General features: G+C 31.9%; 1 protein-coding gene across 4 annotated transcripts; it reads left to right on the top strand.

The window, feature by feature from the left end:
• Window positions 1-5,900: 5,900 nt before the first annotated feature.
• On the top strand, window positions 5,901-18,715 carry LOC140960360 (endoribonuclease Dicer homolog 2-like). Of its 4 annotated transcripts, none has more exons than XM_073418607.1 (23): window positions 5,901-6,096; window positions 7,193-7,281; window positions 7,579-7,756; window positions 8,156-8,269; window positions 9,208-9,342; window positions 9,723-9,807; window positions 9,901-9,965; window positions 10,696-10,836; window positions 11,701-11,829; window positions 11,904-12,033; window positions 12,139-12,238; window positions 12,711-12,906; window positions 13,065-13,225; window positions 13,458-13,673; window positions 13,823-14,049; window positions 14,185-14,453; window positions 14,534-14,967; window positions 15,057-15,160; window positions 15,842-16,038; window positions 16,428-16,637; window positions 16,864-17,271; window positions 17,484-17,762; window positions 17,995-18,715. In XM_073418607.1, exons 2-23 carry the CDS (start codon window positions 7,223-7,225, stop codon window positions 18,349-18,351), a joined length of 4,194 nt encoding a protein of 1,397 aa, XP_073274708.1. In that variant the 5' UTR covers window positions 5,901-6,096; window positions 7,193-7,222; the 3' UTR covers window positions 18,352-18,715. The 4 variants fall into 4 exon arrangements, with proteins under 4 accessions (XP_073274708.1, XP_073274710.1, XP_073274709.1 ...); XM_073418609.1 differs by having other exon boundaries at window positions 5,912-6,142; XM_073418608.1 differs by having other exon boundaries at window positions 5,912-6,164.
• The last annotated feature ends 83 nt before the right edge of the window (window positions 18,716-18,798 follow it).

Raw genomic sequence — 18,798 nt, 5'->3', positions numbered from 1 at the left:
CGGTCTCACATGAGACACACTCCTAATCTAAAGAGTTTTATTTATTTATTATTATAAAGAACGATTTTATTTACTTATGGATTATTAGTTTGACGTATTGGTCTAAATTGTGTCTTAGATGACCGTCTACAAATCACCTAGATGATAGGCGACGATCATATCGAAAAAGTACTAGTCGATCAGCTTAGACCACGGTTTTTTTTGTCTGAATAATTAGAGATGACGAGAGGAATAAATGATATAAACTAGATATCTAATGTTATAATTAAAAGAGAACTTAGCAATATACATGCATATGTGGTCATTTGATTGGTTTGTTTACAAATGGGCTTAAATGAACAATTAAAGAGCTCTTTTATTCATGGAATACCAATTAGGCTTTGACGCATATTTGTCCACTCCAAAGAAGAAAACGTAGAGATCATGAATCCTCTCTGCCACGTCTAGGCGGACGCTAGTTCCCATCTTGGCATTAAGCACTACTCTAATGTCGCACTGGTCTGATATCCGATTATCGTCTAGCGAATTTTAGAATTTTGATTTGAAATAAAGATCTTTTTAACTAAAATATTTATCTCAAATATATAGACTTGTCACTTGTTTGTTTTTTCATATATGTTAAGAAAATTTATCCATTTTTATCTCTATTTAATTAATTCAAAAAATATTACATGTTTTCAAAGACTTAGTTAACAAGAATATATTAGTAAAACAAATTAAAAAAATACAACTAAATATACATATTGAATTATGTATTTGTGACAAATTAGATCTCTTATGAGATGGTCTCACGAATCTTTATCTGTGAGACGGGTCAATCCTACCGATATTCATAATAAAAAGTAATACTCTAAGCATAAAAAAGTAATATTTTTTCATGGATGACCCAAATAAGAGATCAGTCTCACAAAATACGACCCGTGAAACCGTCTCACACAAGTTTTTGCTTTTGTGACAATTTAAAAATGAAAGAATCTTGTATTATTGGGACAGAGATAGTAAAAAAAAAAATTTAAACTCTTCGTTTTAATATAAAATCGTCTATCCTACCCAATTCAAATGGTAAGAAACATAGTTTGCTATTATTGTCCACACTTAAAAAAATGATAATACAATCCAATTTATCTTTTTAGTGTAAATTTCACAAAATTACCCTTATTTATGACTTTTTTAATATACAAAATCTTGTTTGACCTTCTAACGCAAGCTCTGTTTTGATAAGTATTTATAAAAATATTTTTATAAATATTTTTTATTGAAATTTTATAAAATGTTTAAAAGATGTTTTAAAAAATAAATATGTTAGGACAGTTCTCTATAAAAACACTTTTAGCATTGAAAATGTATTTGAACAACAATTGTTTTTTTTAAAAAAAATTTACAATTAAAAATAATTAAGAAAGTATTTAGATAATTGTTCTATACAAATATTTTAATTATCAGTTAATCTGTGTTTTTTATATATAAATATAAAAAAGCTCAATTGTTATTTAAAAATTATATTTGCATAACATATATTTGGAAATATTTTTAAACAATGATTTACAAAACACGTATTTAAAATTTTTTTTATATAAAATATTTAAACGTTTTTAAAATATTTTTCTAAACGGAGCTTTATATTTTTGCATTTGTTATGAAATTTATTATGTTTAAGTCATTCATATTTTTATTCTGGCTATAATCAAACAATAAAAATTTAAAATTCAGATGCAAAAATTTTAATATGTTTGATGTTTTATCTCGAATTTTAAGAAAAATTATAAAACTTTGGTTAAATCAAGTTAAATATTAGCTATTATATAAATAAATATATAATTCGATTTGGTTGTATGGTGATTATCTCTTTTGAAACACATATATTATCTTATTTCAATTCATTATTGTGGATGCATTAAGTTTTGGTTAATTAATAAGGTTATAGATTTAAAGAGAGTTTTTTATATAGCCTAATCAAACTGAATTCATAACGAAAACTGAACAAACATGTGTAACTTAATTATCGAGCAAAATTGATATTCCTAGCCTAACCAATCTCATAGCACGACTGATGGAAGATAACCGGTCAAGGGTCACTAGTTCATGAGCTACTGATTATTCTTCTAAATCAGTCAAGCACGTAATCGAATATTCCCTAAAGATCTCCAGATCATTGGGCAGCTGTCATATCAGATAAAATATGTCATACCTTAAAAGCTCTATTGAAAAGCTAAAATTCACAGTCCATGGGCAGTACCAAATTGTACTATCTGTCAGAAAAGATGATGATGTGACACAACGATCTTTCTATTTGGAAATGAGTGTCAGATAGAAAAACGACAGTTGGAATTAAAGTTTTAGGATCAAGCGCTTACCACTGGGCCAAAAGTTATAGTTGTTAGTTAAGACGTAATTTTATTTCCTTATACTTGTGGTAGCGTATAGTATACCTACTTGGGTGCTAATGAATCGGGCTGTTAGGTCCAGAAGTCCGAAAACGTGCATGTCTATCTGCTGATGTTGTCTCATATCCATTAGAGATCAGTCTTATCATTTCTCTACAATCGGCCATGTGCCCAGCAGAGACATTATTATCTGATAAGATTTGGTGCCACTCTTTTATAGCTCATCTAGTCAACCAGATCAAGCGGTGCGCAGCATCATCAGCTTAACGCGCGAAAACTTCTCAATAGGTCACCAATCCCAATACTATTCTAACACAATCACACTTAACCCAACATTCTCCACACCCAAGAAGTATATAAATGTGCTTCTTATGAAACTTGAACTCATGACCTTGTTATGATTTCAAGTGTAATACCACTATGTCAAAAGCTATAACTATTAGCTAATATGCAACTTTATTTTATTATACTTGTGACATCGCATAATGTACCTACTTTGGTGTTAATAGTTCATGCTAGATACGCATGTCTATCTATTGGTGCTGTCTCAGATCTTTTAGATATCAGTCTTATCTTTTTCCTACAACCGACTATGTTTCCAATAAAGATAGTATTATCTGTTAAGATCTGGCGTCATTATTTCACAGTCCACCTAACCAACCAGATCAAGTGGCACAATGTCAGCATCTTAAAACAAAAGAAATTCACAGGAGGTCACATATCTTAATACTACTCTCACTCATGCACAAAGCCTATAAATATTCCGGTTGGATGATCTTTCAGGAGTCTCAATTCTCGCGTACTATTCTGAACATCAAGTTCTTGAAATTCAAACCGATCGAAGTATTTTACAACACACGCTTAAGAGTTTTTATTTGATAATTTAAGATCAACTCGTGTTATTATATTTCCTTGAGAAATATATGTAATTGACGGTCAGAGTCTTACTAATCATCTTGTTTAAGTTGTGAAATTTATAGGACATTGAAGTATGTTGTTCTTAATTGCTTGTAATTATTAAATCCTTATAATGAAATCTTTCGTGAGTAAAAGAAGACATGACATAAGTGTTATTTAAGCTTCCAAACATCTGTAAATATTTTATGTGCATTCGTTATCTCAGTTACTTTTATTTACGTCCAGTTTGATAGCCTAACTTTAATTTCAATATTGCAATTTAGTTGTTCAAACCGTTCTGTAGACTTATTTTCACACGTTATCCGTCTGTTGGATTATTGATAGTCAACTGATAAGAATTACAATTCGATGTAGATAACCTAGTCGAATTAATTTACGAAGTTGTTGAGATTGCTTATTCACCACCCATTCTAAACCAATCTTCATATCCAAACAATTCAATATTTGAAAAACTGAACAAGAAAAAAAATGAAGTTCCGGGAAGATATTATTTATTCATATATTTTTTTATTTAATTGAAAAATTATTAAGTTGTTTTTTTTTTAATANTGAATGTAATAATATATTATTAAGAAATTATATTATTACTTAGATAATTAAATTATCGAGTTATATACGAGAGGAAACTCATAACTGGGTTGAATCTCTTATCCAATTTGATTAATGTAAAAATATTATTTTTATATCAAAATTATTAATTTTCACTTTTAGTATAACATAAATCATATCGACCCGTATCACATATATAACCCGTGAGACTGTTTCATAAGAAACTTATTCAATAAAACGGAGTTGTGATTAACTCTTTTTAGAACAATATATAATGATTATTTTTAATGATAATAATTGAGGGTGTGATGATAATTATTTTAAGTAACGAGAAATCTTATTTTAAAAAAGGAAATAAAAGTGTGCTTGATGTATAAAAAATGATATTTGAAATTGAAATTGGATTTTAAGTTCATGGAATTGGAATTCCATTTTGGTGTGTGGCTTAGATTTAAAAAGTAATTTGGAATTTGATTTAAAAATTAAAATAAATTATTTCTCATATTAAAAATTTTTGTATTGCTTGTTTTTAAAATTATTTTTTATTAATATTCCTGTAAATACTCATTTAATTTTTCACGAAGAACAAAAAATTATTTTTAACATATAACATATTTTTTTTGTTAAATATATTTTATAACAAATGAAAAAATTAAAGTTTATCGAGATAAAAATTAAAAATAAATTTACTAAAATTCGATAAATTAGGTTTTTATACTAAAAATAATGATTTTTTTAAAAGAAAAAAACTAATTCATAATTTTTTTTAAATATGAAAAAGTTATCATTTTCTCAAATATAAATAATATAATAGCATTATATTGATAATATAGATTTTGAATAAACGATATTTTGTAAATTTTTTTTAAATATTTACAATTTATAAGTAAATTATATAAATTTAATTTTATTGTTTTTAGAACTCAGATATCATGAAATCCAATCAATTTTGTAATAATTTTATTTAGTGTGATGTATTCAATCTAAAGATTTAATAACTTTTAATGATATATTTTCGTCGATTTGATATATTTTTATTGAATTGTTTTTCCAGAATCTCATATTTTACAAAAATTTTACGTGCATTTATGTAGAATTTTTGCAATAATTTGATAGATTTTTGACATTTTTTAGATAAATTTCTCACATTATACTTAATTTTAGCATATTATTATTATTTTTCAGTTTTTTTGAACTAAAAATTAAATGACATAAATAACATGTTTAGTTTGATATAGTTTTGAAATTTTATATTAGTAAATAAATTTATTTAAAATTTAAATCGCTTAATCCTCACATATGTATTTGTATATATGTTGGTTTGTGGTATATATATATGGCAAAAACTTGTGTGAGACGGTCTCACGGGTCGTATTTTGTGAGACGGATCTNTAATTTTTTTGAAAAAATTCATAATTATAATTTTAAATCTTGTAGAATTTCAAGATTAGAAGTTATAAAATAACGAAAATAAAGTGTAATTTTTAAAAGCCAAAGAAACAAAATGTTTTATCAATTATATTATAAATTTTATTTATAAATTATATATTAAAATCTTAATTTTAATTTTATTTATTTTTTATCATGTTTGTTGTGAGGTTATTCAAAAAATCACAAAATCAGTTTCAAATTTAAAATTTCTTATGATATTAGTAAGTTAGTCGGTTTTTTGTGAGACGGTCTCACAGATTTTTTAAAACTATCACTAAACTTCCATAAAATACTATATAATATACAAAAATTTTAATTGGATATCTCTATAATTTAAAAATATCATCCAATAGCAATCCATTTTATCAAACATTAAAATATTATTTACAATTACAAATCCCAATACCATATTTCATTGCCAACACCAAATGTAAATTCCCTCCTCGCTTGGTTCCAAATCTCATTTATTATTTTTCAAAATATAACAGAAAAAGTAGATTCCCTACGAACAAGCACAGTTTTCAATCCTTTTCCGTGTTGCGAAGAGTTGTTCCAGTGGAAAAAATGATTGATCCCTGTTTAATTTGATGATGATAATAATAATAATAAATATAAAATATATGTTCTTTTTTTGGATTCTTCACCTTCCTGTGTACTACAGTACTACGACTTGACTTGGAAATTTGAACGCTTGTTCAAGTTAAGAATCTTTTCCCGATTTCCCGGAAGAGTAGAATAATTGTTCGGTTTTATGATTTGATGATCGAGGAGTTTTCACTGTGAAAAGAGAGAATTTTTTTTACTTTATCGGCGAGTGAGTTCTTCGCTTTGGCGATCTTGGTTATTGGTATTGTTATTTGGTGGGAGTTCTTGTGTATTTTGGTACGTACCCTTTAAGATGGACCTTCTTTTTCTTCTTTCCCCCCCTGTATCGAAGTGCTCTAAACGTGCTTGTAATTTGAAATGTGCTGGATTGTTTGATTCTTTTCAGGGTAATTAGTAAATTAATTATTAAAATTTAGAGGTACCGCTAATTAAAATGTAACATGGTACAAGGAGCAGAATATTTGTAAAATGGGTGGAATTGTATTACCGGAAAAGAATTAGATTGATGTGAACATATATTTTTATCACCGGAGAGTACATTTTTCCACAAAGACTAGTTTTTATTAGTTCATTTGGAGTGTTGGTTGATTGTCTGTTGTCTTGGGTACCGTGTCAAGTTACTTGTGTTCTAATGTGCTTGTGAGTTGTGAATGTGATATCAATGCCTTACTATTCACTATCCAAAAAATATAATTTTGTTTTTTGTTTTGCTTTTCATCCATTTGTTTATTCATCAATGTTCAATCTGCAGGCTGCGTACGCCATTTTAAAATGTTACGTTTGTTTATTGTGTTGTGAACCTGTTTTTGCTTTTGATCTTTTTCTCCTGTGAGATGATAATGAAGATGATATAACATTAATGTTTTGGTAAGCAGACAAGAAAGGAAGTGAATTATTGCCTTCATTCAAGTACATCATCAATGCATTTCATGACCAGAATTGGTTTTAGATTATTAATTCTTTCAAATTTTATTTCTTGATAAAAAATGTTTATTCGATGTTATCTATATATTTCTTATTATTTCAGAAAAGAGTTGTGTGATGTAAGGGACATTAGTGCACAATGTGCTGTTGTCACCATTTTATACAAAATGGGTTAATGGATTTCCTTATATTGATTGAACATGAAATTTCGTGAATTATTTGTTGCCAGTTGAAGCCATTAGGTGTTTTTGCTAGGGTTGTAAGTCTATAAATGAGTAGTCTTGCTGCTGCGCCTTGAATATTTATCACGTGCTGAATGAGTCTTTTTCTTATATATTTCTAAGAATTATCAATTTCGTTCTCTTATCCTGTGATTCTAGAGAAAGGAAATAGGGAAGGAGAGAATCAGCATGGCTATTGACGGTGGGAATCAGCAAGTTATTGCTGATTCTGTTCCTTTCGCAAGAAGGTAACTGATCTCTCTTTTTCTTTCTCAAATTTATGAGCAACATGCAGCATTAGATGTTTCAAAAAACCACAAATCTACTGCGTTAACTGTTAGTTTTCGTAATTTATTTAGGTAGATTTAGTTGTTTCTTTGTACTTCTTTGCCCAAGATAAACAAGTTTCAGTCCATGTTCAAGTCCCGTCAATATTGCAGGCAGTTAAATTATATCTTTGTAGTCTGAATAATATAATACTTCTACTCTACAAAAAAATAACAATGGCATCATCCAATTCTATGAAGTCTTACTTCTTTTTGTAGTTATCAGTTGGAGGCGTTGGAGAAGGCACTGAAACAGAATACCATCGTTTTCTTGGAGACTGGTACTGGGAAGACTCTCATTGCCATCATGCTTCTCCGCAGTTATGCCCACCTTTTCAGGAAGCCTTCTCCATTCATAGCAGTGTTTTTGGTCCCTACTGTTGTTTTGGTCACACAAGTATGTGAGATCGTTACTTGAATCCATGTTTTTTTTATTGAAAAAGAAAGACTTATTCATCAAGTCAAATTTTGACTAGAAAATTTGATTATGGGGAATAATCTGTGCTCCGAAAGGTTTTTAAGGTCCTAGGATTATAAATCAATATTATTAGAGTCAATTATAATAAAACAAAACAATTCTGTATTTATTTGCTAATAAACTTTTCATCGATTCAACTCTATGAAATTCCCAATACGAATCTAACCTACTTGGCAAAATCTTTAATCAAAATCACCATTAATGCTACTTTAATGATTTTTCTTTTTCTCTGATATAAATATTTTGAAGTCTTTCATATTTTAAATTCCAGTTTGAAGCATAATAGTTTAGAATCCTGGTATGTTTACCTTCTTCCAGCAAGCTGAAGCTGTGGCAATACTCACTGACTTAAAAGTCGGAAAGTATTACGGGGAGTTGGGTGTTGACTACTGGGATGCAGCCACATGGAATCTGCAGAAGGATGAAAATGAGGTGGACGTGATTTCATCTTCTCTTTGTTTGTTTATTGAATATGTCATTAGTTAAGTATACCTAGACAATTGTTTAATTTTATTATACTTCATTGAACTTTTTGTGGTGGATTTTAGGTTACTTGTGATTTTTAATTCTCAATTGAAATGGCGTATCTTTTTTGATAATTTGATTTTGCTACATTGGAAAACAAAATATTAATTTAGTTTGTTCATCTGATTTTGGTTGAATTTAAATAGTTGGAAATGCAAGGGCTGTCATCATATACACATCAAGTGTATGTTTGCATCCCGAACAACTGAATTTTGAGCTCAATAAATTATCTACTTGGGTTTGGTTTTCCATGTCTTCACATTCAGTTTACGCTTGATATTGAAGACATTAGATTTGTTTTGTTGAAGTTTCCAGTTCAAAAGAATCTTTTCATCCATGTGCTTTCATTAAAATCTTTGTTTTGTTTTACATGAAAAAAACGGTACAACATCGTCCAATCTCATGAAGTGGATTTTTTAAGTAATATTTTTTCCCAAAATTTTGCAATGCCCCTTTGCTTAGTTATCATGTCAAACTGAATAACTAAATAGCCATCAAGAATGTGTCATGTCATGTGGGTATCACTGATTCCATTCATTCATTTAAGATCCATACATGACAGTAAGGGTGTTTTTTGACCCCACTTGCATCTTTATACATCGCCTTCTGTAGTTAATACTCCAGAAACTGCTCAATGCTTATTTTTCATGTTACTTTTCTACTATCCACATTCTTGTTGGTGTATTTCTTTAGAAGGTGGTTTATCATGTCTTTATTTGAGACAGAAAACCTTGCAAGAATTTCATTTAGTGAAAACGGAATCAGTATACTGGCCTATAAGTTGTGATCTCTAAAACTGAAAAAAATCTGCTCTTCTTGTCATAACTGTATCTTTAATGTTTCAGGTTCTTGTGATGACACCACAAATCTTGCTTGATGCCTTGAGGCACAGCTTTTTAAAACTCGATCAAATAAAAGTTCTAATATTCGATGAATGCCATAATGCAAGAGGGAAACATCCATATGCTTGCATCATGATGGTATGCTAATTATTTTATGTGTCAATTATATGCTTTGAGCTTTGAATGTCATTACGGTTAAAGGAAGAGAAGAGAGTATAATTAATTGTTGACACACTTGGTTTGTTTTTTCTTTTACAATGGTATTGGATTAAGGATATTCAAATGGATAAGTTAATTATCTGTAATACACACACTTCCAAATTGCTGCTGTCCAGGTTCCTATTCTGATTATGTATGATGAATTGATAAATAGATGCTCATCAAAGTGTTATTTTGTTGAATTGAAATCAAGATCGTCTGAGATCCCTGTCTTGCTAGATCTATCTCTAATAGCAGACTTAATTTTCCTTGAATTCTAGTGCTTTCAATTCATTATACGCTAGAACATAAATCCACAGGAATTCTATCATCGCGAGCTGTCATCAAATAATCTGCAGCTTCCTAGAGTATTTGGGATGACAGCTTCCCCTATAAAGGCTAAAGGCATGTCTTATTCCTAGTTGAATATTTTTTTACATCTATAATGAGTTATTCTTAGCTTTTTTTTTTTACATCTAATTTTTTTTTTTATTTCAGCTTCAAGTTCAGAATCAGCCTACTGGAAACAGATTAGTGAACTTGAAAATCTTATGAACTCGAAGGTTTCATGTTGCTTTACTTACATTAACGGAAGCATAACGTGCAATGCGAGCCTTTTTTATGCTCTTGTGGTTGAAAACCTCGATAGAAATATCACCTTGCTTTCACTTGTCTACATGCATATCAACACCTTTAAAATGAGATACTTGGCTCAATTTGCCTCTCATTTAGCTTTTATGTATTGGCTTATTTTTGTCTTTTTCCTTCTTACTTAAAATGCAGACATACTTTGCTCGCACCTTTTTGCACCAAGAGTCATCAACTATATCACTTTTCTACTACTGTGTATAGGCTTTTAAACACACTATTATTCATGATACCGAAAATCATGATGACCTACTAACACATGAAGGCTAGTGGTTGAAATTTTAATATTTTCTTTGAAGTTGTACATTTTTATTTTATTTATATTTATTATTATTATTATTATTTTGTATCATCATGTTTTCTTAGGTTGCATTTGGATTGAGTATTTTGAAGGAAGATTTTGAAATGACTTAAAATTGAGTTGAATTTGATATCCACAACATTGATTCAAAAGATAACTTGTTGATTTAAAATCCATTGTCAAATGGATTTGCCCATGCAAACTTATGGATTTGTCATTATATATTTGAAATCCTCAGTTTCAAATTCATCAATCCAAATGCAACCTTTGGGTTGATGAAAAATATCACGTGGAGTGATTTTTTATTTTTATTGATACCCATTGACATGTTTCTTCAATTGTAGGTGTACACATGTGACACAGATTCTGTACTAGCACAGTATGTCCCATTTGCGACTCCTAAGGTGAAGACATACAAGCAAGTAGATGTACCTTACATGGCATTTGACTGCATTAAAAGTGACCTGTACAAGTTAATAGAAAAGGTATGCGCACATATTCTAGTCTCTAAAGAGCTGAAATTGTTTTGTCTCACTACTTCTAATCTTCTATGAATGGGATGGGATGCAAAAGATTTCATCTTGTTAAAATCTCATTATGTTTGTCAATTTATTGTTATTTTTTAATTAGAGTCAGCATTTTTTTTATTTTGAGGATCATTTACGTGTTGGAATTTTTTTGATATTAAGATTGAGGGTTGAGTGTGAGTGACCCAACCCAACTAGGAGCTCAAAAATTTTTGGTAAATCTTAAGTGACTGAAAAAAACTAAATATTCTTTACACCGATACACCAACTTGAATTTGCTCAAAATGCCGCTCGACCTGGCCAGAAACCTAAATTATGAATAAATATAATTTTCTATTACTAAGTGATAATTATTTAACATTTTAGTGAAAAAAATTGTCATTAACAGAAAAAAGATTTGAAGAAGATGAAAATCCTAATAAAATAATTTGATCATTTTCTTTGATCTGCCTTTTCCTGCTAGTTTATCTCTATGCTCTTTTCATCTCGATGTCTGAGAACTCATGACCATCTGCAACATCTCAAGCAGGATACTGACATGCTGTAGTGCTATTAATAAACGTAAAAAAGTTTAAACACCAGCCTTTAAGCTCGGCATTCAATGTTTGCACCACCCAATAAGTTTTGTTCATCATTTATTGTTTAAGATTAATATATTGTCAATTGATTATGTAGTATTTGGCATTGCTTTAAAAAATCAAAATACATAAACTCTCGTTATAAAATATTTTTCTTATGTTTTCTTTAATTTTTTTTTAGTAGAGACCTTTTTTCTATCTTGTTTTTTTGACTTGGCTTACTTCGTTAACGGTTTTTTTGCAGCATGAACTTTCTCTGAATGGACCAAGTATTTCGACATCTGTTTCAAAATCAGCAAAACAAAGATTACATAAACTTCTATCAACGTTTATGTATTGTCTGAATGAGCTAGGAATTTGGTTAGCTATGAAGGTAGCAATCTGGTTACATGCACAAACTTCATCACCGTGACACTTGAGATGGAAACATTCTTTGGTTTGAATCAGGCAGCAGAGGTTTTATTGCACGAGGAAGCCGACATCTTTTCATGGGGTAAACTGGATGTATCTGATAAGGCTATTCTTAGAGCTTTTAGCTTAGATGCAGTTAAGGTCTTTTCCGCAATCTTTCCAGAGGGTATTATCTTACTTTAATTTATTTTATGTTTTTGCTTAAGCTCCCCTAGTTTGTCCTTTTCACTTGTTTGTTTTGTTGTTCCTAATTATCTAGCTGTTTTTCTAGGTCCACAGTGGTCTATTGGATCCAATGTGATAGCTAATATGGAGGCTGGTTATATTACTTCAAAGGTTATGTGCCTCGTTGAGACTCTTCTTGAGTACAGGTGTACTGCTTTATATATAGGAAACATTCGGAATATATTTGTATTTACTGCAGTTTACCCTTTGTTCTCTCTTTTCTGAAAGTTTAATCCCAAACAAGCGAAAGCATGGAAAGTTTTTAGAGTGTCCATTTTTCTTGGCTATCTCATGTTTTGATTGGTGAGACCATATATTTCTTAATGTTAAATATAAATTGCTATAAGTTTGGCTCCATCATCCATCTTGCCGTTTGTCTTATTGAATTTAAATTGGATGTAATGTCTTAATATTTCATTACTATGCCAATTGTGTTATCTGATTTATATATGATGGCTATTTATGATCATTTTTAAAGTTAACGCCTTTAATTTTTTTTGTGTGATATCATTTTACACAAACCCTCGACGAACGTATCCCGTAAATACTCAATTGCTCACTCCTTGTTAACTTTGTGTTTTTTTTAAGTCTTAACTGTTTCTTACAATGCTTGCTTAGAAAAGTGAAGGAGTTACGGTGCATAGTCTTTGTTGAGAGGATTGTTTCTGCAATTGTTATCTGCAATCTGCTCAATGAGTTGCTTCCAGGATTAAGTGGGTGGAGAACAGAATATACAGCTGGAAACAATTCACGGTTTCAGAATCAAAGTCGGAAAGAACAAAATAAAATTGTTGATGAATTCCGTAAAGGAACGGTGAGAAATCTGCATCTATCCATGTTCATGATTTATCTGTCAGGCTTTGGTTTTCTGGGGTTATTAGCTTATAGTTTTGGATTGTCCTCCTGGTTTTATGCCGATCAGATATATCGTTCTTGTTTTAAGTAAATATTCTTTGCATTGTGAATTTCCAGGTTAACATCATTATTGCGACCTCTATGCTTGAAGAGGGATTAGACGTGCAAAGTTGCAATCTTGTGATTAGATTTGATCCCTCTGCAACTATCTGTAGCTTTATTCAGTCTCGTGGACGAGCTCGTATGCAGGACTCAGATTTTGTGTTAATGGTAGAAAGGTGAGCTGCATTACCTAAAATAAAGGAGGTGGAAAATCCTAATTAGTGTTTCCTCGACCTTCCTCATGAGTAAAGTTTATGTATTTCAAGTACGCTCTTAAATTGTGGGTTAAAGCGTCATCTTTTGTAGTCATTAGTATTCATTATACGGTGGTAAATACTAAGCAAAGCAATGAAGTCAATGTTCTACTTACATTTTGTTATTTCTTTGTCTGAACTATATGTATTTCAGTGGAAATGTGTCTGCCCTTGCTCAAGTGGAGAAATATTTGGCTAGTGGGACGATAATTCGAAGCGAGTGTTTGAGTCATTCTGATCTTCCTTGTGAACCGCTTGGTGAAAAGTACGGCGAGCCATGCTATGAAGTTGAATCCACTGGGGCAATTGTCACATTGAGTTCTAGCGTGTCTTTACTTTTCTTCTATTGCTCACGACTTCCCTCCGATGGGTTTGTGCTGCATCCTTATTTTTGTCAGTTACCTAAAGCTTTAATTTTCTGCATTGGCTCACTAAATGAAGCCCCGACATTTTTGTGTCTTCATTGCTGCATGGTTTCAATGCCCGAAATTGAGAAAAAACTGTGTTCCTGACATTTAGATACTTTAAACCTTATCCACGTTGGAACATTTGTAAAGAGCTGGGATCTTGTACGCTGCTACTGCCAAATAGCTGCCCAATTCAAATTGTTGAAGCTCGGGGTGATGGTAAGTTATTGAAGCAACTAACAGGCCTGGAAGCCTGTAAGCTACTTCATCGGGTTGGTGAACTGACAGACAATCTAGTGCCAAAAATTTTGGAGGAAGAAGCAGACACCAAAGAATCTGGTATTTTTTAATATTTTTCTCTTTGAAGAATGTCTCTTATTGTGGGATTCTTCATTGTTTCCAGGCACCCTGAATTCAATGTGACAAGCCATATGATTTTTCTGTTTCAAGTGGTAATAGAATCTGAACTTACAGGTGGTGAATGTAGTGTTGATGAGCATACAAAATACTTCCCTCCGGAGTTGATAAATTCTTGTGGCAATGGTGACACAGTTTATTATTGTTATTTAATTGAACTAAAGCAGAACTTTCAATATGAAGTTCAGCTTCAAGAAATTGTACTGGCAGTTCCAACCAGATTGGGATATGATCTGGAAATGATAGATCTTGATTTAGATGTTGATAGGGGAAAACTACTAGTCCACATCAAATATATGGAGCACGTTATTTTGACTTCTGAGCAGGTACTGAGATTTATAGTGCACAATCTGGATGTGTATGTCAACAGTGTTTATAAGGTTGCCTTATGAAACTCTGATTGCAGATTGCTCACTGTCGGAGATTTCAAACAATCCTTTTCAGGATTCTTCTTGATCATCATGTAAACAACCTTCAAGTACACCTTGGTCTTTATTCTGGTAGCAAGGATTGTACAGAGTTCGATTATCTTCTTCTCCCATGTGTAGACTTGCATCAAAATGTATACATTGATTGGAGACGTGTCAGTGCTGTGCAGTACCTGAATAATGGTTCCTTTGATAAGCAAGCGGATTGTATTTCAACAAAATGTCACGGACATTACCTGAACACAAAGAATGGTTTAGTGTGTATCTGCATGTTAGTGAATTCTTTGGTGTGTACTCCTCACAATGGTTCAATATATTGCATAACTGGCACATTGGATGGTTATGATGGCAACTCAAATCTTGAGCTAAGAGATGGAAAAGTTCTTTCCTACAAAAGTTATTATGAGAAGAGGTGTGTCTATTTTGTATCTTTAATTTTCTAGTACATTTTTTAACCATAGATAATCAAGTCTATCGGAAATAATTAATTACTCTTTCCAGACATGGGATCAAGTTGCAATTTGAAGGACAGATTCTTCTTAGAGGGAAACGCATCTTTACCGTACAAAACTACCTTCAGAGATGTAGAACTCCAAAGACTAAAGGTACATTGACTTCAACATGTGTCCAGATGATTCTTTTTGCTTGGTTATCATTAACTGATATGACAGACAAATTTTTGAATTATTATCTTTTCGAATATGTATGTTGCCAATTTGTTGTTTCTTAACATGAGAAACTGAACTCGGAGTTGGGCCACCAGTGGTTTTCCCAATTATTTATGAGCTCAGCTCTAATTGTTACTTCTTCATGCTGGTTTTTATTTTGAGGATCTAAAAACATGTTATCATCTCTAAAGCACCAGCTTCTGTGGTAAGATCATGTTATAGAGATGAATCACATGAAGGCCTAGTGCTCTTAGGAATTCATCGGGCAAGAAGTTTGTGGACTCATGCATTTGAATTACACTCCTATTTAGGTAAAAGTAAGTTGTAATATTTTATTAGACAGGTGTTCTCAATGAAAAGGAACGTAGCACTCTCTTAGTCTCCGGTACATTAGTCAAAAAAGAATGATTGCATCTGGGTGCTCGCGTGTTAATGTTGTAATGAAATGCCATTCATTCAATTAGCTTAAAATTTTAAACCACGTGTTCATTTAGTAGTTTAAATTTGGTCCAACTCTTCCCCTCTCGGGGTGTGGAAAAAAGGTTCCCATTAAGATGTATTAGTATTTAGTCATATCTAAAAATTTCACCGACTGTTCTCTCTCGTTTTTGGATGCAGAACTGAGTAACAGTTCAGTTGAATTGCCGCCTGAGCTTTGTTCAATCATCATGTCGCCTATATCCATTTCAACAGTATATTCTTTCTCATTTCTTCCATCTATCATGCATCGGATTGAGTCATTGCTTGTGGCTGCGAACTTGAAAAGTTTACAAGCAGATTCAAGCGTGAAGAATGTTTTTATTCCAACAATCACTGTATGTATTTAGTATTTTACTCTTTATCATTTCATTTTTTCCGAACTGAATGTTCTAGGGTGACTGAAATTGTATGTTCCTACCTTTTCTTGGATCTGCAAAATCATGTTATGGTATACCTTACTTGAAAGGAGACTTACTTTATATTTCAGAAATAGCTCAACACCATTTCTTGCTCTATTAAATATCAAAGATATTCTTTGAACTTGGCTTTTAGTCGAGTAAAACTGATGAAAACACTTTCATTGTTTGGTCATAAAGGAAAATATAAATGACATGATTGTTGTAGTATAGTAACGTTAAAGGAAAATGTGAATGAAATGAATGCTGTAGCATGTTAGTTGTCTAGTAAGCTAAATATACTCTCATCCATTCTTTAATTTCATCAGGTTTTGGAAGCAATCACAACGAAGAAATGCCAAGAAAAGATTCATTTAGAATCACTGGAGACTCTTGGAGATTCTTTTCTCAAATATGCAGTCAGTCAACAACACTTCAAAATTAATCAAAATCACCACGAGGGCCTTCTCAGCATTAAACGACAGAAAATAGTTTCCAATGCTAACTTGTGCAAGTTGGGATGTGCTCGAAATATTGCGGTAATACTACTGAATACTGATATGTATTACTGGCAAATATAGATCAACTTGGTAATTTATTATTATTATGAATCATTCTCATGATGCTCATGCACGCCTAAGTTATTTGAGGGTTAAGGATTGCACTTCTACTAGATTCGTTTTCATTCTTTTTTTTTTCCTTTTTCTTTGTTTTCTGAACTCTATTATTGTCTATTTGACTTATGGGACTGATTATAATATGTAGGGCTTTATTCGCAATGAACCATTTGATCCAAAAACATGGATAATTCCTGGTTCCGGTTCTGCAGAATATAAATTAAAAGAAGAGCTTATTTTAGCCAAAACGGTCTATAGCTGGGGGAGCAGGAAGTTGAAAAGTAAGAAGATAGCAGATGTTGTCGAAGCATTAATTGGTGCGTTTCTCAGCGCTGGTAGCGAAATAGCAGCTTTGTCCTTTATGTTGTGGCTTGGTATAGATGTGGACTTTGCAAATGTACCTTATACGAGGAAGCTTCCTGTTAATCCCGAGTTTCATGTCAATGTGAAATATTTTGAATCTCTTCTAAATTATAGTTTTTTGGATGTCTCTCTTCTCGTTGAAGCTCTAACTCACGGTTCTTACATGCTGCCTGAGATTCCATGTTGCTATCAGGTGGGGCAGGTTAATGTCTCGTCTAAGATCTCCATTTTAATAGAATATAGTTTACCTTTCACAGATTATTTTTTAATCACGTTTGGCTCTTTTTGTTCAAAACATTTATTTTCAATGTCGTCAATTATTATAATTTGAAACATTGAAGTTCTCAAACTTTTTGCATTTGATCTTTTTTACATTCTTACATACCGGACAAGATTTTTATGCAGCGTCTAGAGTTTCTTGGGGATGCTGTGCTAGATTATCTGATTACAACAGACCTCTACAACAAACATCCAGGCCTATCTCCTGGGCTTTTGACTGACCTAAGATCAGCTTCAACAAACAATGATTTTTATGCACAATCAGCTGTTAAGGTGGGACTGTATAAACATATTCTTTATGCTTCACAAGATCTTCACCGACATATAGTTGACACTATTCACAACTTTGAGCGATTATCCTCTGTTTCGACTTGCGGTTGGGAGTCTGAGACAAGTTTCCCAAAGGTATGCCTGCATTGTATTCATCTTTCAAAAATTTATCAAATTTCCTTTTATGAAATCGTATGCAGTATTAGCCCTTTAAGCTCGAAAATTTAGCCCTTTAAGCTCAAAAAATTTCTTTGAGTTTGAGCTTGACTGAAAATTATTCATGACTTGTGTCGTTTGCAGTTAAAAGTCGACCTTATGTTTTAATCACATCGCATTATAATGTTTCATTCATTTATGGTTAATACAGGTTCTAGGCGATGTCATAGAGTCTTTGGCCGGGGCAATCCTCGTTGATTCTGGTTACGATATGGAGACTGTTTTTCGATGTTTGAGGCCTCTACTTGAGCCCATGATCACACTCGATAGTCTGAGGCTCCACCCCGTGAGAGAGTTGACTGAACTATGTCAAAATAAGCATTACATGATGAAGAAGCCTATAGTTTCTCACCAAAATGGGGTATCATATGTTACAGTTGAGGTCGAGGCCAATGGTGTTGTACATCAGAATTCAAGCTCTGCAGCGGACAAAAAGAAAGCCAAAATAATAGCTTGCAAGAATGTGCTAAACTCCCTCAAAGAAAGCCGGATTCCTTCAACAGAATAGAGACCTATTGTGATGACTGATTTTTTGAATTTTTTCGCAGCACTTAAGATCACACTTACTGGGTGAACTTTCTTAATTGCTAATCATCGTCCGATCATAAATTATATGCTGGCCTTTCATAAAATCCCAATAAAGGCTCATATACATGCTTGATCAAACTGGTAAAAAGATATACCGAGCATTTTGTCACCCAGCGCAGCATAGAATCAAATCATTTGCAGAATCATAATGAGAGGTTCTTGCGCTGTTGATTGGCCACTAAACTGGACTTCCCCCCCCCCGCGTGCATTGAGTCATGCATTATAGTTTTCATTGAATATCTTTCTTATCTTCAGACATATATTAATCTTTTATGGTTGGATAATCGCGTTAGGCTCCAGATATTTATGAATGCGTTTTACGATGTCTTCTATATCTTGATTGTTTTTCTACTTTTCTGTCGGCTGT

The sequence above is a fragment of the Primulina huaijiensis genome, chromosome 15 (assembly GCF_012295235.1).
Source record: "Primulina huaijiensis isolate GDHJ02 chromosome 15, ASM1229523v2, whole genome shotgun sequence".
Lineage (NCBI taxonomy): Eukaryota > Viridiplantae > Streptophyta > Magnoliopsida > Lamiales > Gesneriaceae > Primulina > Primulina huaijiensis.
Note: the sequence above shows the minus strand (reverse complement) of the source record. Positions and strands in the feature narration are given on the sequence as shown.